Source organism: Mobula hypostoma, chromosome 27 (assembly GCF_963921235.1).
Source record: "Mobula hypostoma chromosome 27, sMobHyp1.1, whole genome shotgun sequence".
NCBI lineage: Eukaryota > Metazoa > Chordata > Chondrichthyes > Myliobatiformes > Myliobatidae > Mobula > Mobula hypostoma.
In genome coordinates this window covers 37,423,527-37,441,920 of record NC_086123.1, presented here as the reverse complement: position 1 = coordinate 37,441,920, position 18,394 = coordinate 37,423,527, and the positions used below count along the sequence as shown (strand labels likewise).

Here is an 18,394-nt window from a genome sequence, read left to right as displayed (position 1 = left end):
CTCCTCTACATTGGTGAAACCCAATGTAAGTTGAGAAACTGTTTTGTCGAGCACCTTTGATCCAACCAAAAAAAGTGAAATTTCCTGGTAACCAACCATTTTAATTCCTATCCCCATTCCCATTCCGACACATTGGTCCATGGCTTCCGTTTCTGCAATGATGAGGCCACTCTCAGAGTGTCAAAGCAACAGCTCATATTCCATCTAGGTAGCCTCTAACCTGATGGCATGAACATCAATTTCTCCTTCTGGTAATTTTTTCCCCTCCTCCTTCTTCTTTTTCTATTCCTCACTCTGACTTCTACTTCTCCTCCTCCCTTGCCTATCACCTCTCCCTGTTTCCCCTCCCCCTTCCCTTTCTCCCCTGGTCCACTATCCTCTCCTATCAAATTCCGAGCTTCTTTCTTTAACCCCCTTCCCCACCTACCTGGCTTCACCTAGCACCTACTAGCTTGTTCTCCTTCCCATTCCCCTCACCTTCTTATTCTGACATCTTCCTCCTTCCTTTGGGTCTTGGCCCAAGACATTGATTGTTCATTCACTTCCAAAGTTGCTGCCTGACCTATTGAGTTCCTCCAGTATTTTGTGTGTGTTGCAGTGTGAAAACTCTGATGCTGTGGTTGAGACTCTTAGATAGGCAAGTGGATGAAAGAAGAAATGGAGGGCTAGGTGGGAGGAAGGGTTAGAAAGAAGAAATGGAGGGCTACGTGGGAGGGAAGGGTTAGATTGATGAGTTTACATGCATCATTTGATCAACTCCAGCATGAAAGGCTGGCCCAAAGGTCAGTGACAATCCCTGGTTGGTATCCTGGCCTCCACAGTCCACCCTGCCAGCAGTAGAATGGCCCTGCCTTGGGCACTATTGATCCTAAGATGGAGTGGCCTCAGCCCCACTTACATTTGTCAGTGCTGCAATCCCAAAAAGTTGGTTCTCCGCCAGGTGGTGCAAATGCAGCTCCGTCCTGTGAGTAAGAATAGAAACAGTCTGGGTTACTGAGTTTGGAACATGTAGAGTCCCAGTAGATCTTCCAATCCCAGCCTGCAGGATATATCATGACTCTGTACTCAGTGTGTCTGCGAAATCCCCCAACATTTGCTGACATTTTGGTGAAGAGAGAGAGGAGGACAACAATCAATTAGATAAGTATGTGATGCATAGTACAGACATGATGGGCCAAAGAGCCTACTCACTGTTAAGATGAGCCTCTGAAACTTTGGTTAGGCTTCATTTAGAAGGTGTCAGTTCCAGTCACCACATTGTAGGAAGGATGTGGAGGCCTCAGAGAGAGTGCTAAAGAAGTTCACCAGGATGTTGCCTGGATTAGAGGGTATTCTAGTTCTCAGGAGTGGTTAGATAAGCCTGCTCTGCTTTCTCTGAAGCATATAATGTGTGTATGTACTGTATGGATATCCATATGTGTGCATAGCCTACGTATGTATACATGTGCACACACGAAATGTGGCTATCTGTCTGCTACCTGGCTCTTATGTGCTTGCTTCGAGACGGAAATATAGACATAGAAAACCTACAGCACAATACAGGCCCTTCAGCCCACAATGCTGTGCAGAACATGTACTTACTATAGAAATTATCTAGAATTACACATAGTCCTCTATTTTTCTAAGTTCCATGCACCTATCCAGGAGAATCTTAAAAGACCCTATCGTATCTACTTCCACCACCGTCGCCAGCAGCCCATTCCACGCACTCACCACTGAACAGGGTCCTATATAGCTGTGACATTACCTCTCAGCTCTTAAACTCAATCCCACAGTTGATGAAGGCTAATGCACTGTATGCCTTCTTAACCACAGAGTCAACCTGTGCAGCAGCTTTGAGTGTCCTATGGACTCGGACCCCAAGATCTCTCTGATCCTCCACACTGCCAAGCATCTTACCATTAATACTATATTCTGCCATCATATTTGACCTACCAAAATGAACCACTTCATACTTATCTGGGTTGAACTCCATCTGCCACTTCTCAGCCCAGTTCTGCATCCTATCACTATCCCGCTGTAACCTCTGACAGCCCTCCACACTATCCACAACACCCTCAATCTTTGTGTCATCAGCAAATTTACTAACCCATCCCTCCACTTCCTCATCCAGGTCATTTATAAAAATCACAAAGAGAAGGGGTCCCAGAACAGATCCCTAAGGCACACCACTGGTCACCGACCTCCATGCAGAATATGACCTGCCTACAACCACTCTTTGTCTTCTGTGGGCAAGCCAGTTCTGGATCCACAAAGCAATGTCCCCTTGGATCCCATGCATCCTTACTTTCTCAATAAGCCTTGTATGGGGTACCTTATCAAGTGCCTTGCTGAAATCCATATACACTATATCTCCTGCTCTACCTTCATCAATGTGTTTACTCACATCCTCAAAAAATTCAATCAGGCTCGTAAGGCTAAGCTGACTATTCCTAATTATATTATACCTCCAAATGTTCATAAATCCTGCCTCTCAGGATCTTCTCCATCAAACTACCAACTACTGCAGTAGGACTCCCTGGTCTATAATTTCCTGGGCTATCTCTACTCCCTTTCTTGAATAAGAGAACAACATCTGCAACTCTCCAATCCTCTGAAACTTCTCCCATCCCCATTGATGATGCAAAGATCATTGCCAGAGGCTCAGCAATCTTCTCCCTTGCCTCCCACAGTAGCCTGGGGTACATCTCGTCCGGTCCCAGTGACTTATCCAACTTGATGCCTTCCAAAAGCTCCAGCACATCCTCTTTCTTAATGGCTATATGCTCAAGTTTTTCAGTCAACTGTAAGTCATCCCTACAATCTCCAAGATCCTTTTCCATAGTGAATACTGAAGCAAAGTACTCATTAAGTACCTCTGCTATCTACTCTGGTTCCATACACACATTTCCACTGTCACACTTGATTAGGTATGTTCTCTCATGTCTTATCCACTTGCTCTTCACATACTTGTAGAATGCCTTAGGGGTTTCCTTAATCCTGCTCACCACGGCCTTCTCATGGCCCCTTCTAGCTCTCCTAATTTTATTCTTAATCTCCTTCCTGCTAGCCTTGTAATCTTCTAGATCTCTATCATTATATAGTTTTTTAAACCTTCCATGAGCTTTTCTTTTCTTCTTGACTAGATTTACAACAGCCTTTGTAAATCACGGTTCCTGTACCCTACCATCCTTTCCCTGTCTCATTGGAGCATACCTATGCAGAATATCCCCTGAACATTTGCCACATTTTTTTCGTACATTTCTGTGAGAACATCTGTTTCCAATTTATGCTTCCAAGTTCTTGCTGAGTAGCCTGATATTTTCCCTTACTCCAATTAAACATTTTCCTAACTTGTCTGTTCCTATACCTCTCCAATGCTATGTAAGAGGAGATAGAATTGGGATCACTATCTCCAAAATGCTCTCCCACTGAGAGATCTGACACCTGACCCGGTTCATTTTTCAATACCAGATCAAGTACTGCCTCTCCTCTTGTAGGCTTGTCTACATATTGTCAGGAAACCTTCCTGAATACATCTAACAAACTCCACTCCATTTGAACCCCTTGCTCTCGGGAGATCCTAATCAATATTTGGGACATTAAAATCTCCCACCATGACAATTCTGTTATTATTACACCTTTCCAGAATCTGTCTCCTTACCTGCTCCTCGATGTCCCTGTTACTATTGGGTGGTCTATAAAAAACACCCAGTACAGTTATTAACTCCTTCCTGTTCCAAACTTCCACCCACAGAGACTCAGTAGACAATCCCTCTATGATTTCCTCATTTTCTGCAGACATTCTCTCTGATCAACAGTACCACTCCCCCACCTCTTTTCCCTCCCCAATTCTTTTCTGAAACACCTAAAGCCTGGCACTCGAAGTAACCATTCCTTCCCCTGAGCCATCCAAGTCTCTGTAATGGCCACAACATCATAGCTCCAAGTACTGATCCACGCTCTAAGCTAATCTGCTTTGTTCATGATACTCCTTGCATTAAAATAGACACATCTCAAACCAACAGTCTGAGCGCGTTCCTTCTCTATCACCTGCCTGTCCTCCCTCTCGCACTGTCTACAAGCTTTTTCTATTTGTGAGCCAACCGCCCTTTCCTCCATCTCTTCAGTTCGGTTCCCAGCCCACAACAATTCTAGTTCAAACGCTCCCCACTAGCTTTAGAAAACCTCCCTGGCAGGATATTTGTCCCCCTGGGATTCAAGTGTCACCTGTCCTTTTTGTGCAGGTCACACCTGCCCCAAAAGAGATCCCAGTGATCCAGAAATCTGAATCCCTGCCCCCGTTCCAATCCCTCAGCCATGCCTTTATCCTTTATGGAATAGATGGCTTTGTGGCTAAGTTTGCTGATGGTACGAAGATAGGTGGAGGGGCCAGTAGTGCTGAGGAAACAGAGAGTCTGCAGAGAGATTTGGATAGATTGGAAGAATGGGCAAAGAAGTGGCAAATGAAATACAATGTTGGAAAGTGTATGGTTATGCACTTTGGCAGAAGAAGTAAATGGGCAGACTATTATTTAAATGGGGAGAGAATTCAAAGTTCTGAGATACAACGGGACTTGGGAGTCCTCGTACAGGATACCCTTAAGGTTAACCTTCAGGTTGAGTCAGTAGTGAAGAAGGCGAATGCAATGTTGGCATTCATTTCTAGAGGAATAGAGTATAGGAGCAGGGATGTGATGTTGAGGCTCTATAAGGCGCTGGTGAGACCTCACTTGGAGTACCGTGGGCCGTTTTGGTCTCCTTATTTAAGAAAGGATGTGCTGACATTGGAGAGGGTACAGAGAAGATTCACTAGAATGATTCCGGGAATGAGAGGATTAACACATGAGGAACATTTGTCCGCTCTTGGACAGTATTCTGTGGAGTTTAGAAGAATGATGGGAGACCTCATAGAAACATTTCGAATGTTGAAAGGCATGGACAGAGTGGACGTGGCAAAGTTGTTTCCCATGATGGGGGAGTCTAGTACGAGAGGGCATGACTTAAGGATTGAAGGGCGCCCATTCAGAACAGAAATGTGAAGAAATTTTTTTAGCCAGAGGGTGGTGAATCTATGGAATTTGTTGCCACGGGCGGCAGTGGAGGCCAAGTCATTGGGCGTATTTAAGGCAGAGATTGATAGGTATCTGAGTAGCCAGGGCATCAAAGGTTATGGTGAGTAGGCGGGGGAGTGGGCCTAAATGGGAGAATGGATCAGCTCATGATAAAATGGTGGAGCATACTCGATGGGCTGAATGGCCGACTTCTGCTCCTTTGTCTTATGGTCTTATGATCCTCCACCTAACTCTATTCCTGTACTCACTGTCATGTGGCACAGGCAGTAATCCTGAGATTACTACTTTTGAGGTCCTGCTTCTCAACTCCCTTCCTAACTCCCTGTAGTCTGTTAAAGGACCTCCTCCCTTTTCTTACCTATGTTGTTGGTACTAATATGTACCACAACCTCTGGCTGTTCACCTTCCCACTTCAGGATATCATGGACATGATCAGAAACATCCCAAACCCTGGCACCTGCGAGACAAAGTACCATCCGTGTTTCTTTCCTGCGTCCACAGAATCGCCTGTCTGACTCCCTGACTATGGAGTCCCCTATTTACTGCTGCCATCTTCTTCCTTTCCCTACCCTTCTGAGCCACTGGGCCAGATTCTGCCAGAGGCGCGGCCACTGTTGCTTCCCCTAACAGTACTCAAACAGGAGTACTTATTGTTCAGGGGGACAGCCGCTTAAGATAACTTCACTCAACTTCACTCACCAGATCACTGGACTGTTCCCACAGCCCATGGACTCACTCTGAAGGAGTCTTCATCTTATGCTCTTGATATTTACTGCTTATTTATTTTTTATTATTATGCCAAAGTTGGACAGTCTTTCATTGATTATGATATGGCTATTATTCTATTGATTTATTGAGTATGCACAAGAAAATGAATGTCTGAATTGTATATGGTGATATATATGCACTTTGATAAAAAATTTGCTTTGAACTTTGAATTTTAAGTTACTATATATGTTACTCAATATACTATATATGTGTAGATACAGTATAGTCCTCTTTTCCATGATTTATCTATAAATCATACATATATAATTTATAGATGAATAGAGTAAAAGAGGAATAGTGAGATATGTTCATGGACTGTTGGGAAATCTGATGGCAGAGGGAAAGAAGCTGCTCTTAAACATTATGTGTGTGTGTTCAGGCTCCTGTACCTCTTGTTTAAGTGCATATAAGCTGAAGAAAGGATAGGGTTACAGAAGAGTTGTGTGTTGAGCACATGGTGGTACAAAAGCAGAGCTAAGGTACTTCCCCACTGAGGTCAGAAGCAGAGAACTTCACTTCTGATTCACAAAGCGCTGTCTTCTACTGCTGCCTACTGGACAGTTAGCACACCAGCAAGTCACCACTTTAATTCCATTTCACAGCATGTTATTTCACAATCCCACACTCATTGTACAGGGAAAATGAACAGATTATAACTGGATTGATAGGAGAGAAGCAATGTCTAGAGAAAAGATGGCGAAACTTCTCTGCCTTGAAGTACAATTTGGTGTGTATGATAGAGATATATTCCCTTTTGACTTCCCTTCGCTGGAACAATACAATAAATACTAACATCCTCGCTCAACATTCCAACCACAGAGCATGCTGGAAGGAGAGCTGGTAATCATCATCTAGTACATTTCTACATGGAGAGCATTCTGACTGGTTGCATTACTTTTTGGTATGGGAGGGGAGGTGCTACTGCACAGGATTGGAAAAAGACCATAAGACATAAACAGCAGAATTCGGCCATTTGGCCCATTGAGTCTGCTCTACCATTCAATCATGGCTGATCCTTTTTTTCCCTCCTCAGCCCCACTCCCCGACCTTCTCCCTGTAACCTTGTTGCCTTGTCCAATCTAGAACCTATCAAGCTCTGCCTTAAATACACCCAACAACTTGGTCTCCACTGCTGCCTGTGGTAATAAATTCCACAAATTCACCACCTTGTGAATAAAGAAATTTCTCCGCATCTCTGTTTTAAATGGACGTACCTCTGTCCGGAGGCTGTTCCCGTCATCCTAAAATCCCCCGTCATGGGAAACCACATCCACTCTGTCTAGGCCTATCAACATTTGAAAGGTTTCAGTGATATCCCCCTCATCCTTCTAAATTCCAGTGAGTACAGTCCAAGAGCTATCAAATGTTCCTTGTATGATAATCCTTTCATTCCCGGAATCATCCTTGTGAACCTCCTGTGAACCCTCTCCAATGGCAGCACACATTTCCTTAGGTGAGGAGTCCAGAACTGTTCACAATACTCAAGGTGAGGCCTCACCAGTCCCTTATAAAGCCTCAGCATCACATCCTTGCTCTTGTAATTCTAGTCCTCTTGAAATGAATGCTAACATGGCATTCGTCTCCCTCGCCACTGACTCGAGCTGCAAGTTAACTTTCAGGGTGTTCTGCACAAGGACGCCCAAGTCCCTTTGCATCTGAAAGTCTGCAGAAAGTTGTAAACTCAGCTCCATCATGGGCATTAGCCTCCCCGACATCGAGGATCTCTTCAAAAGATGATACCTCAAGAAGGCCACATCCATCATGAAGAACCATTACCAAACAGGAGATGCCTTCTTCAGAATACTACCATCAGGAAGGAGGCACTGTACACACACTCAGTATTCATCAGGAAGGAGGCACGCACACTCAGTATTCATCAGGAAGGAGGTAAACACACTCAGTATTTTAGGAACAGCTCCTTACTCTCTGCCATCATATTTCTGATTGGCTCATAAACCACGAAAGCTATCTCATTTTTGCACTCTTTTTGCTCTACTACTATTACATTTCTATTATAACATAGAAACATAGAATAGTACAGCACAGTACAGGCCCTTCGGCCCACATTGTTGTGCCCACCCTCAAACCCTGCCTCCCATATAACCTCCCACCTTAAATTCCACCATATACCTGTCTAGTAGTCTCTTAAACTTCACTAGTGTATCTGCCTCCACCACTGACTCAGGCAGTGTATAACATGTTAATTTATTATGTATTACAATATACTGCTGCCACAGAGCAACAAACTTCACCACACATGACCGCGATAATAAAACTGATTCTGATTCAAGTTTAGATTCTTTCCTACCTTTTCATTATTGAACAGACCTACTATTCAGCTAAGAACAGTACTCCTGTAAACGGGTGGGAGTGAGAAACTGCACTGAACATCCTCCTATTTGACCTGAAACCACCTCCTCAGCAACAGCCCAACACAGAATGCCACAGGCTGCAGCAAGGGTCTTGGATTTTTCCACTCATCTGACACAATGTATTCTCCATAGCCACTGCATGCTTTCAAGCACAGTGTACCACAGCACAGTACAGGCCAACCTCTTAAGCTACTCCAAGATCAATCTAACTCCTCCCTCCCACATAGCCCTCCATTTTTCTTTTACACAGAAGTTATTTTAATCAGAAACTATCAGCCCAGTCAGATCTACTGGTGTCTGAGGTCTCATCTCTGAAAGAAAATCCAAAACATTCAAAATTGAGATCTCCTGACGAGGAAAGACACACTGGGTTTGGAGGGAATGCAATGACGGTTCACCAGGTTGATTCCAGAGATGAGGGGGTTAACCGATGAGCAGAGATGGAATCACCTGGAATTATACCAAGTTCAAACTAAATTTATCAAAATACATATATGCCATATAACCCTGAGATTCATATTCTTGCAGGCATACTCAATAAATCCAATAGCCATAATAGAATCAATGAAGGACTATACCAACAGAGTGGACAACCAACATGCAAATGACAACAAACTGTACAAATAAAAAAATAATATTAATGCACAAATAAGCAATAAATCTCGAGAACATGAGATGAAGAGTGCTTGAAAGTGAGTCCATGGGTTGTGGGAACAGTTCAGTGATGGGACAAGTGAAGTTGAGTGAAGTTATCCCCTTTGCTTCAGGAGCCAGATAGTTGAGGTATAATAACTGTTCCTGAACCTGGTGGTGTGAGTCCTGAGGCTCCTGTCTTTTCTTCCTGATGGCAGCAGTCAGAACAGAGCATGTCCTAGGTGGTGGGAGTCCCTGATGATGGACTCACTGGAATTCAGAAGGAGAGAGGGTCTCATAGAAACACCTAACATTGTAGAAGGGATGGATGAGATAAAGACAGGAAAGTTGTTTCCACTGGGAGGTGCAACAAATTTAACAAATATAAGGCTCAATTAGATATGCAGAGCAGGGGAATTAAGAGTGATGGGGAAAAGTTAGTCCATGAGCTGAATCCATGGCCAGATCAGCCATGATTTTATTGAATAGTGGAGCAGGCTCAATGGGCCGGATGGCCAATTCCTGCTCCTAATGATTTTATTGAATGGTGCAGTAGGCTCAGCAGTCTGGATGGCCAACTCCTGCTCCTAGACCTTATGTTCTTAAGGAAAAAGGTAATTAATTTATTTAGAGATACGGTGCAGAACAGACTCTTCCAGTCCATCGAGCCACAACACCCAGCATTTAACCCTAGCCTATTCACAAGGGAATTTACAATGACCAATTAACCTACTAACCAGTATGTCTGTGGACTATGGGAGGAAACACACGCACATGGGACGGATGTACATATTTTCTTACAGGGGACGCTGGAATTGAACTTTGAACTCCGATCCCCCGAGCAGTAGTAGCGCCACACTAACTGCCACGCTACCATGGCAACCCATACACCCAAGGGTCGTGAGGAACGGGATTGCTCTGTGTCACAATGGGTTAAAAGGAAATGTGGAATAAAGAGAAAATAAGGTTTTCCAGGACATCGAATCATACAGTCATTCGGCATGGATACAGGCCCTTGGGCTTAAATGACCCATGACGTCCAATCCAAGCTGGCCACTTCTACCTGTGATTGTCCCATATCCACCTAAACTTTCCCTATCTATGTCACTGCCCAGTGTGATTTAAACATTGTTAATGTACGTGTGTCCTGCCCTTTGGAGCAATCCACTTATGTTTTTCCATGCAATTAAGCACATTCAGCTTTTACCTTAATAAGCAGTTTCTGATCTGTATTAGGTCACTTCCTGTGCAGCCAGGAAGCAGAAGGTAGAAAAGCACATCGGCTGGCAGTAGGCCAGAGGTTTATGTTAGGAGCAAAAGAAGTTTCTCTCTAAAGCCATCCTGTTGTATCCCCAGCAGAAGCATTGCTTTTTCACTCCTTATTCACTATGTCATACCTTTAAGTCTGTAATAAAGCCAAGGAGCCAACCACTACCTCTGAAAGTCCTCTCTCACACTGCCCTGGGTGAAAAAGCTGCCCATCAGGTTCAGAGTAAATCTCTCCCCTCTCAATGGCCCTCTAATTCTTTATTCCCCAGCCCTGGGGGGAAAAAATACTTTGTGTTATCACCTTATGTCTACCCTCATGATTTTATACACCTCATATCACCTCTCATTCCAGTGAATAAAATCACAACCGATCCAGCCCCTGCCACTGAGACCCTCATAAGTCTCCTCTGTTATGGTGGTGCAGTGGTTGCAGAATGTAGGATAGGATGGAGGCAGCCCTATACAGGTTTGCTCACTACCTCAATGACAGGTCCAAGCCAGCCAACATCTGGTAAAAGATGTTAAATGTTCTCTCAAGGTTTGGCTGCTGAATTACGTGGATTCGTTCCAGCAACATGGTCTGCAACACAAATAAAAAATATCAGCAAGAAAGCAAAGTAGTAAGCATATGTAATTGTAAGTGTCGAGCTGCAAGGTCACGTGATATCTGGAAAGTCACAACCTTAACTTCCCCAGCATCACCATTTAGTGAGCAGCAGAGGTGAATGTGAGGAGCCCCTTCCCCACAAGACTCCCTGGCACTTAAGGAAGCAGGCAAAAGTCAGACAGATGATTAAGAAGGCATTTCCCATTGAAGACAGCAAATGTTGTAAAACAAGAAGCAAATATCACTCAGAGAAAAGGGGAAGATCATATTAGAAGCCCAAAGGCCAGTGGTATCAAAATATCCAAATCTCCATAAGACCATAAGATTTAGGAGCAAAATGAGACTATTTGGCCTATCCAGTCTGTTCTGCCTTTTTATCATGGCTGATCCATTTCCCTCTCAGTCCCAATCTCCTGTCTTCCCCCGGTATCCCTTCATGCCCTGACCAATCAAGAATCTGTTAACCTCTGCCTTAAATATATCCACAAACTTGGCCTCCACAGCTGCCTGATTCCACAGATTCACCACTCATTGACTAAAAGAATTCCTCCTCATCTCCGTTCTAAGTGGATATCCCTCTACTCTGAAGGTGTGTCCTCTAGTTTCCCGCCATAGGAAACGCCTCCTCCGCATCCAGTCGGCCTTTCAACTTTCGATAAGTATCAATGAGATTCCCCCCCACCCTGATTCTTTTAAACTCTAGTGAGTACAGGCCTCATAATGTAGGCTTTTCAATCCCAGAATTTTTTTTAGAACCTTCCTTGAATCCTCTCCAGTGTCAGCACATTCTTACTTAGATAAGGGGCCCAGAAGATCTCACAGTGAGGCCTCACCAAGGATTACAATTAGTGGGAGAAGAATCAGGAAACTTCCCCACAACTCAGCCTTTGATATCAACCTCCCACAGTACCAGGTCATCCAAAAATCTCTGTGTGAAAATCTTACTTCTCGACATTCCTCCATGCTTTACTTCAATCACATTAAATTTATGCCCCCTTGTATCAGCCATTTCTGCCCTGGGAAAATGTCTCTGGTTATCCACTCGATCTAAGCCTCTTATCGTCTTGTACACCTTGATCAACACATCTCTTGTTCTCCTTTACTCCAAAGAGAAAAGCCCTTGTTCATCAACCTATCAACACAAGACATGTTCTCTAATCCAGGCAGCATCATGTAAAGCTCTGCACCTTCTCTAAAGAGAAACATTATAATAATGTATTTGTGCAAACTTGACTTTGACTTTGTTGTACCTGGAGGTGTGCCGCTGAAACTCGCCCCAGCTGGTCAAAGTCCACTGAGGCCACCATTGAGAATCGAGTGGTGTGGTTGTTCTGTGGAGTTGGAATGGTGCCAAAAGCTTGCAGAATGGTGAACATTGCCTGAATTTTCTCCACTGCAAAAGAAAGGGAAAGGGTCCAGATTTAATCCTTTTCCAGATTTCAGATTTCAGATCCATTTATAGATCTCTAGGACATTGAAACAGCAGTAACAAGCACTGTTTGCATTAACAACCAACACAACCTAACAATGTACTGGGGACAGCCTGCTATCCATTCAGAATTTCTTCGAGTCCATCACTAATTTCCTTTGAGAAAGCCTTGAGCTTTGAAGTGTGAGTGACATTCTTTTCAATATTAGCTGACACTATGTGGTGACTGACATGAGTCTGGGATGAGGCAGGAAACTGAAACACTCAAAGGCAGCTGTGGATTCACAGGGAGAACAATCAAACCTCCCATAGACAGCACTGAAGTCAGGAGTGGGCCCCAGTCCCTGGACCTGTGAGGCAGCAGTGCTACAGTGCCAAGACAAGACAAGGCTCAGAGCTCAACTCAGTTTTTCAATCTGTTTTGAAAGGATTTTGCCCTCCATAAAGAAGATGGCACTAGCTGAAGAGCATGCAATAGTAAAACATAAAAGATCATGAAAGGAGGAAGAAAACATTCTCAGTTTGATCATTTTGCCTTCCTTTATTCCTTCCAGCTTTGCTGCAGGATTCATTTTGACCATTAAAGGACAGAGGGTGGAGCAAGCAGTGCTGGAAAATGATTGTGATCATCCTAGTTCAGGGGCAGGATCACAGTGGGACATTCCTGCAAAATAGCACCGAGTGGGTAGGATGCAACCGAGGAACCTCCAGGAGGATTTGGGGATAGTTACTCAGCAAGATCCTGGCAAGGGGTTTCTTGGGTAGAAATTTGACCCACTGATCAAATTTATGACTGGTTCGAGAAAACTCCAAAAATCAGATGCCTTTGGTGGTGTTGGATTAGCAGATTTTCTGGACCGCTGAATGATATACTTCCATATTCTTACACATTTAAACTTCACATTTTTTAGATGTTACACAATACTATGAAAAACTTTCCAAGGAACCGGTGAGTTTAAAGAGAAGATAGAACATAGAACAATACAGCACAGAAACAAGCCATTCGGCCCACAGTGTTATACTGAACCAGCTAAAACACAAATCAAGAACAGCCAAACACTAATCCCTCCTACCTACACCAAGTCTTTATCCCTCCATCTTCCTTATATCCATGTGCCTATCCAGTCGTGTCTCGAAAGCCTCTAATGTATTTGCCTCTACCACCAGACCAGGTAGTGAATTCCAGGCATCCACCTCGTTCTGAGTAAAACATTTACCCCTCACATCCCCCTTGAACCTGCCCCCTCTCCCCTGCAATGCATGCCTCTGGTATAAGACATTTCAACCCTGGGAAACAAATACTTTCTGTCCACTCTATCTACACCTCTCATAATCTTGTACACCTCGATCAGATCTCCCCTCCGCCTCCGGCTCTCCAGAGAAAACAACCCAGCCTCTCATGATAGCACATGCCCTCTAAACCAGGCAGCATCCTGGTGAACCTCTTCTGCACTCTCTCCGAAGCCTCAACGTCCTTCCTATAGAGAGCCAACCAGAACTGTGCACAATACTCCAGAGTTTTATAAAGTTGCAACATAACCTCCTGACGTTTGAACTCAGTGCCTTGGCTAATAAAAGCAAGCATTACATAATCCCTCTTATCCACCTTATCAACCTGTGTCCCCAATTTCAAGGGGCTATGAACTTGGATCCCAAGATCTCTCTGCTCAGCAACACTGTTAGGGACCTTGTCCTGAACAGTGTACTCTCTCCTTGCATTTTCCCTACTGAGGTGCAACACCTCAAATTTATCTGGGTTAAACTCCATCTGCCATTTCTCAGCCTGTATCTACAACTGATCGATATCATGCTGTATTCTGTACCAGTCTTCTACACTATCCACAGCTCCACCAATCTACAAATTTGCTAACCACACCCCCACCATCTGCATTTTCATCCAGCTCTTTTCTATATATCACAAACAGCAGAGGTCCCACCACAGATCCCTGTGGATCCAATAATTACAAACCTCCAGCTTAATTAAGTCCCCTCGCCTTCTATGGGCAAGCCAGTTCTGAATCCAAACAGACCCCATGCATCTTAATCTTCTGGATTAGCCTCTCATGAGGGACTTTGCCAAATCCCTCTCTAAAATCCATGTAGACAACATCCACCACCCTACCCTCATCAATCTCTTGTCGCTTTTCCTTAATCTGATTAGACATCTGTTTCTCTGTCCCGGTGACTATTAGGGGTCAGTAGTACAATCCCATCAGTGTGATTGCACCTTTTTTATTCTTGAATTCCACCCGAATGGAATGTGTCTGACCCCTCCATTATGTCTCCTCCAATAACAGTTGTGATATTGTCCTTGATTAGTAGGGCACCCCGCGCGCCCCCCCCCCCCCGACCTCCTTCTCTATCTTTTCTAAAACTTCAAAAACCTGGCACATTAATCACTCATGCCTGTCCTTCTCTCAACCAAGATGAGAAACAGTTCCCCAATATGTTTAATGTGAGCATGGGCTCATAAGTAACACTGGAGTTCAAAAGACTGATCTCAATGTGCTTAAAAGGATCCCAGTGAGTTTAAAAAGAATGCAACAAACAGAACAGATCCCAGAGAATTTAAAGAGAATGCAGTAAACAGAACAGATCCCAGTGAGTTTAAAGAGAATGCAGCGAACAGAACAGATCCCAGTGAGTTTAAAGAGAATGCAGCGAACAGAACAGATCCCAGCGAGTTTAAAGAGAACGCTGTACACAGAACAGATCCCAGTGAGTTTAAAGAGAATGCAGTGAACAGAACAGATCCCAGTGAGTTTAAAGAGAATGCAGCGAACAGAACGGACCCCAGTGAGTTTAAAGGGTGTGTGGAAAACGGATCCGAGTGAGTTTAAAGAGAATGCAGCGAACAGAACAGATCCGAGTGAGTTTAAAGAGAATGCAGTAAACAGAACAGATCCCAGTGAGTTTAAAGAGAATGCTGTACACAGAAAAGATTCCAGTGAGTTTAAAGAGAATGCAGCGAACAGAACAGATCTCAGTGAGTTTAAAGAGAGTGCTGTACACAGAACAGATTCCAGTGAGTTTAAAGAGTATGCAGTAAACAGAACAGATCCCAGTGAGTTTAAAGAGATTGCTGTACACAGAACAGATCCCAGTGAGTTTAAAGGGAGTGTGGAAAATGGATCCCATTAGGCCAGATGCGAACTGTCAGATTTTCAAAGAATTGGACACCACATTATTGAAGATTTACAGCATTGTGATAGGTATCCATAGCAACCAATCACATTTTCAAAACCAAGCAGAACAATCCACAGTAACATCTTTATACCCTGGTTAAAATCAACCCTGGTGCCTTCAAGGGGCAAAGGCCAATGTGCAACAAAACTTGTCCAAGGAAGTTGCTCAAGGCCAGCAAAGTACTGGCAGGCTCTGGAGTTGGGGTAGGATGCGGGGAGGGATGAAAGTCTGCTGTCACCTGTCACAACTGTGCTCCCATTGCCAGCTGCTCCAACAATGTACTCGAGGACACTCTGGCAGCTTGTGGTCTTCCCTGCACCGCTCCACCCCAGGGGAACGATGCTCTGGTCTTTCCGATGCTCCAGCATGTTCCAGTAGGCTCTCTGGGCCACCCCAAATATATGCGGTGGCAGTCCCTCTGCGCGCTTACTCCTGAAGAACTGGACACACAAAAAGAAGGGAAAGATTCATGACTGATTCTCCTCGTGGATCCAGAACAATTTTACAGTTTACAGGAAAGTTTCAGAGCATCAGGTAAAACAATCAAACCAACGGCAAACTCAGGCAATTCAGTGACGATCTGCTGGAGGCCCAGCTGCTTCTGTGGGAGTGAGGAAACATCAATGATTCAGGTTGAAACCTTACAATCTGGACCTGGCAGTTACAGTCATCTTTCCTGAGGTCCTAACATAGGGTTTCCAACCTGAAAGGTCAACAATTCCTCTCCTCCAACAGATGCTACTGGAAAAACATTGTATTATTTCTTAATGCATGCATTACTAAATGACAATAAAAGAGGACCGCGTGTCCTCATAATCTAATATAAACTTATTATCCAGGTACGTACATGTCTCCATATACTACCTTGAGATTCATTTTCTTGCGGGCATTTCACAGTAGAACAAAGAAGCACAACAGAACGAATGAAAAACTACACACAAAGTCTTACAAACAACCAATGTGCAAAAGGTGACAATCTGTGCAAATGCAAAAGGAACTAATAATAAATTATAAATAAATAATTTTGAAAACATGACTCTTTGAAAGTGAGTCCATGGGTTCTGGAGTCACCTTCCAATGGCAGCAGCAAGAAGAGAGATGGACTGGATGGTGGGGGGGTCTTTGATGTTGGATGCTGCTTTCTTGTGGCAATGCTCCATTTAAATGTGCTCAGCGGTGGGGAGGGGGCTTTTCCTGTGATGTGCTAGGCTATATCCACCAGATCTGTGGGCTTCTCTGTCCTAGGGCATTGGTGTTCCATACCAGACCGGAATGAATCCCAGGCATACTCCACCCACTGAGTCCTCCAACAGACTGTTTCTTGCTCCAGATTCCAGGATCTGCCGTTTTAGGTGATTCAGTATCCCAGGACCAGCTCGCAGGGCATAAATCTCCATTCACTGTGGGGCACTCTGTGGTGGGTTCCTGTCCCAAAGACTGGCTCTGTTGACTTCAACAGAATGAATTTTCAAACTCCGTAATATGTTACGTACAAGCCACACAGACCAAGGTTTGACTGTACAAAGTAAATATCCACAGAAAGCATTCTTGTTCCTGAATCAGAAGGTCACAGTCTAGATCCCTTTTATCAGGACTGGAAAGGAAAGGGACAGACGCCAGAATAAGGTGGGTGGAGGGAAAGGAGTCACTATTCTGTTAGAGTGTTGATAGTGATGAGGCTTAGCCCTCTTCCTTTCCTGTTCCGATGAAGGTTCTTGGCCTGAAACATGAAGTGTCCATTTCTCTCTGTAGGTGCTGCCTGACCTGCTGAGTTCCTCCAGCATTTTCCAGGTATCTGCAGAATCTCTTCTCTTTCCAAAATTTCACTGCACCGTTTGATTTGTTACCTGTTTTCCGTCAGGTCCAGTATGATACAGCACTCACAGAATCTCACCGTCTCTTTGTGACCAATCATTTCTTTTAGCACAATACTCGGAATAATTTTTCTGTCAACTGTCTGTATTACCAGCTAGCCAAAGATCTGCTGGACAATAACACAAATTGTCCTCCTGGAACTGCTCTATTTCTAGAGGCTTTCCCAAGCACTTTAGCCCAGCTGAAGACGGAAGTACCTTTGTCGAGTAGTTGGTAATGGTGCCCAGGGGTCTGACGATGAGGAGGGCGGGCCCTGCCTTGGTGTGGATCAGCTGAGACCCAAAACGATGCTGCAACACATGGAGAACACTGGACTCGTTCAAGTGGGTGAGCTGTGCAAGGTCCTCGGTGTAGCTGAGCCTGGATGGGTTCACCTGGGGAAAGGATAGTAAAAATTCGTGAGAAAAACACTGGGGATGCTCAGTAAATCAGGCAGGATCTAGAGAGGCAGAATCACTGTTAACCCATGATCCGCGCATACTGAGGTATAGGCCAAAAGGCAAGTCCTGGGGCAAAGTCCGAATCTGTTGGCCCGATATCTGCAAGTCCGAGAATCTGGAGCCAAGGACTGGAGGCATGAAGGCAGAATGTCCTGAGGGGTGGGGGGGAGGCCTGTCTGTGGGTGGGATAAGGATTTGTTCTGCTGTTGTTTTGTTTTGTTGTTCTCACTGGTTATGTTGTTCTGATAAACACGTTGGTGCCAGAACGTATGGCGACAGTTGCGGGCTACCTCAAACTAATCTTTCATCTTCATTGGTTACAAAGGAAAACGGTTTATTTCACTGTACGGTCTGATATACAGGTATATCTGATCAAATTATCAATTGAATTGAGTTCTGCAGGGCAACGTTTCTCAGTTCCTTTCATTAGAACATTTCCCAGTTCCTTTCATTAGAACATTTCTCAGTTTCTTTCATTAGAACATTTCCCAGTTCCTTTCATTAGAACATTTCCCATTTCTCATTTCCCATTTTCTAGTTCCCAGTTCCTTTCATAGAACATTTCCCAGTTCCTTTCATTAGAACATCTCCCAGTTTCTTTCATTGGAATGTTTCCCAGTTCCTTTCATTGAAACATTTCCCATTTCTCATTTCCCATTTTCTAGTTCCCAGTTCCTTTCATAGAACATTTCCCAGTTCCTTTCATTAGAACATTTCCCAGTTCCCATTTCCTTTCATCGGAACGTTTTCCATTTCCAACG

At 44.2% G+C, this 18,394-nt stretch overlaps 1 protein-coding gene across 6 annotated transcripts in view; it reads right to left on the bottom strand.

Moving 5' to 3' along the window:
* Positions 1-18,394, bottom strand: part of LOC134338586 (unconventional myosin-XVIIIb-like) — a 471,306-nt gene that overhangs the window by 280,576 nt on the left and 172,336 nt on the right. For all 6 annotated transcript variants that reach the window (XM_063034529.1, XM_063034531.1, XM_063034532.1 and 3 more), the window contains 5 exons: positions 17,391-17,567; positions 15,557-15,758; positions 11,954-12,096; positions 10,576-10,676; positions 899-962 (listed from right to left, as the gene is read on the bottom strand). In XM_063034529.1, the coding sequence (XP_062890599.1) occupies positions 899-962; positions 10,576-10,676; positions 11,954-12,096; positions 15,557-15,758; positions 17,391-17,567 (687 nt within the window). The remainder of the gene's footprint in view (positions 1-898; positions 963-10,575; positions 10,677-11,953; positions 12,097-15,556; positions 15,759-17,390; positions 17,568-18,394) is intronic.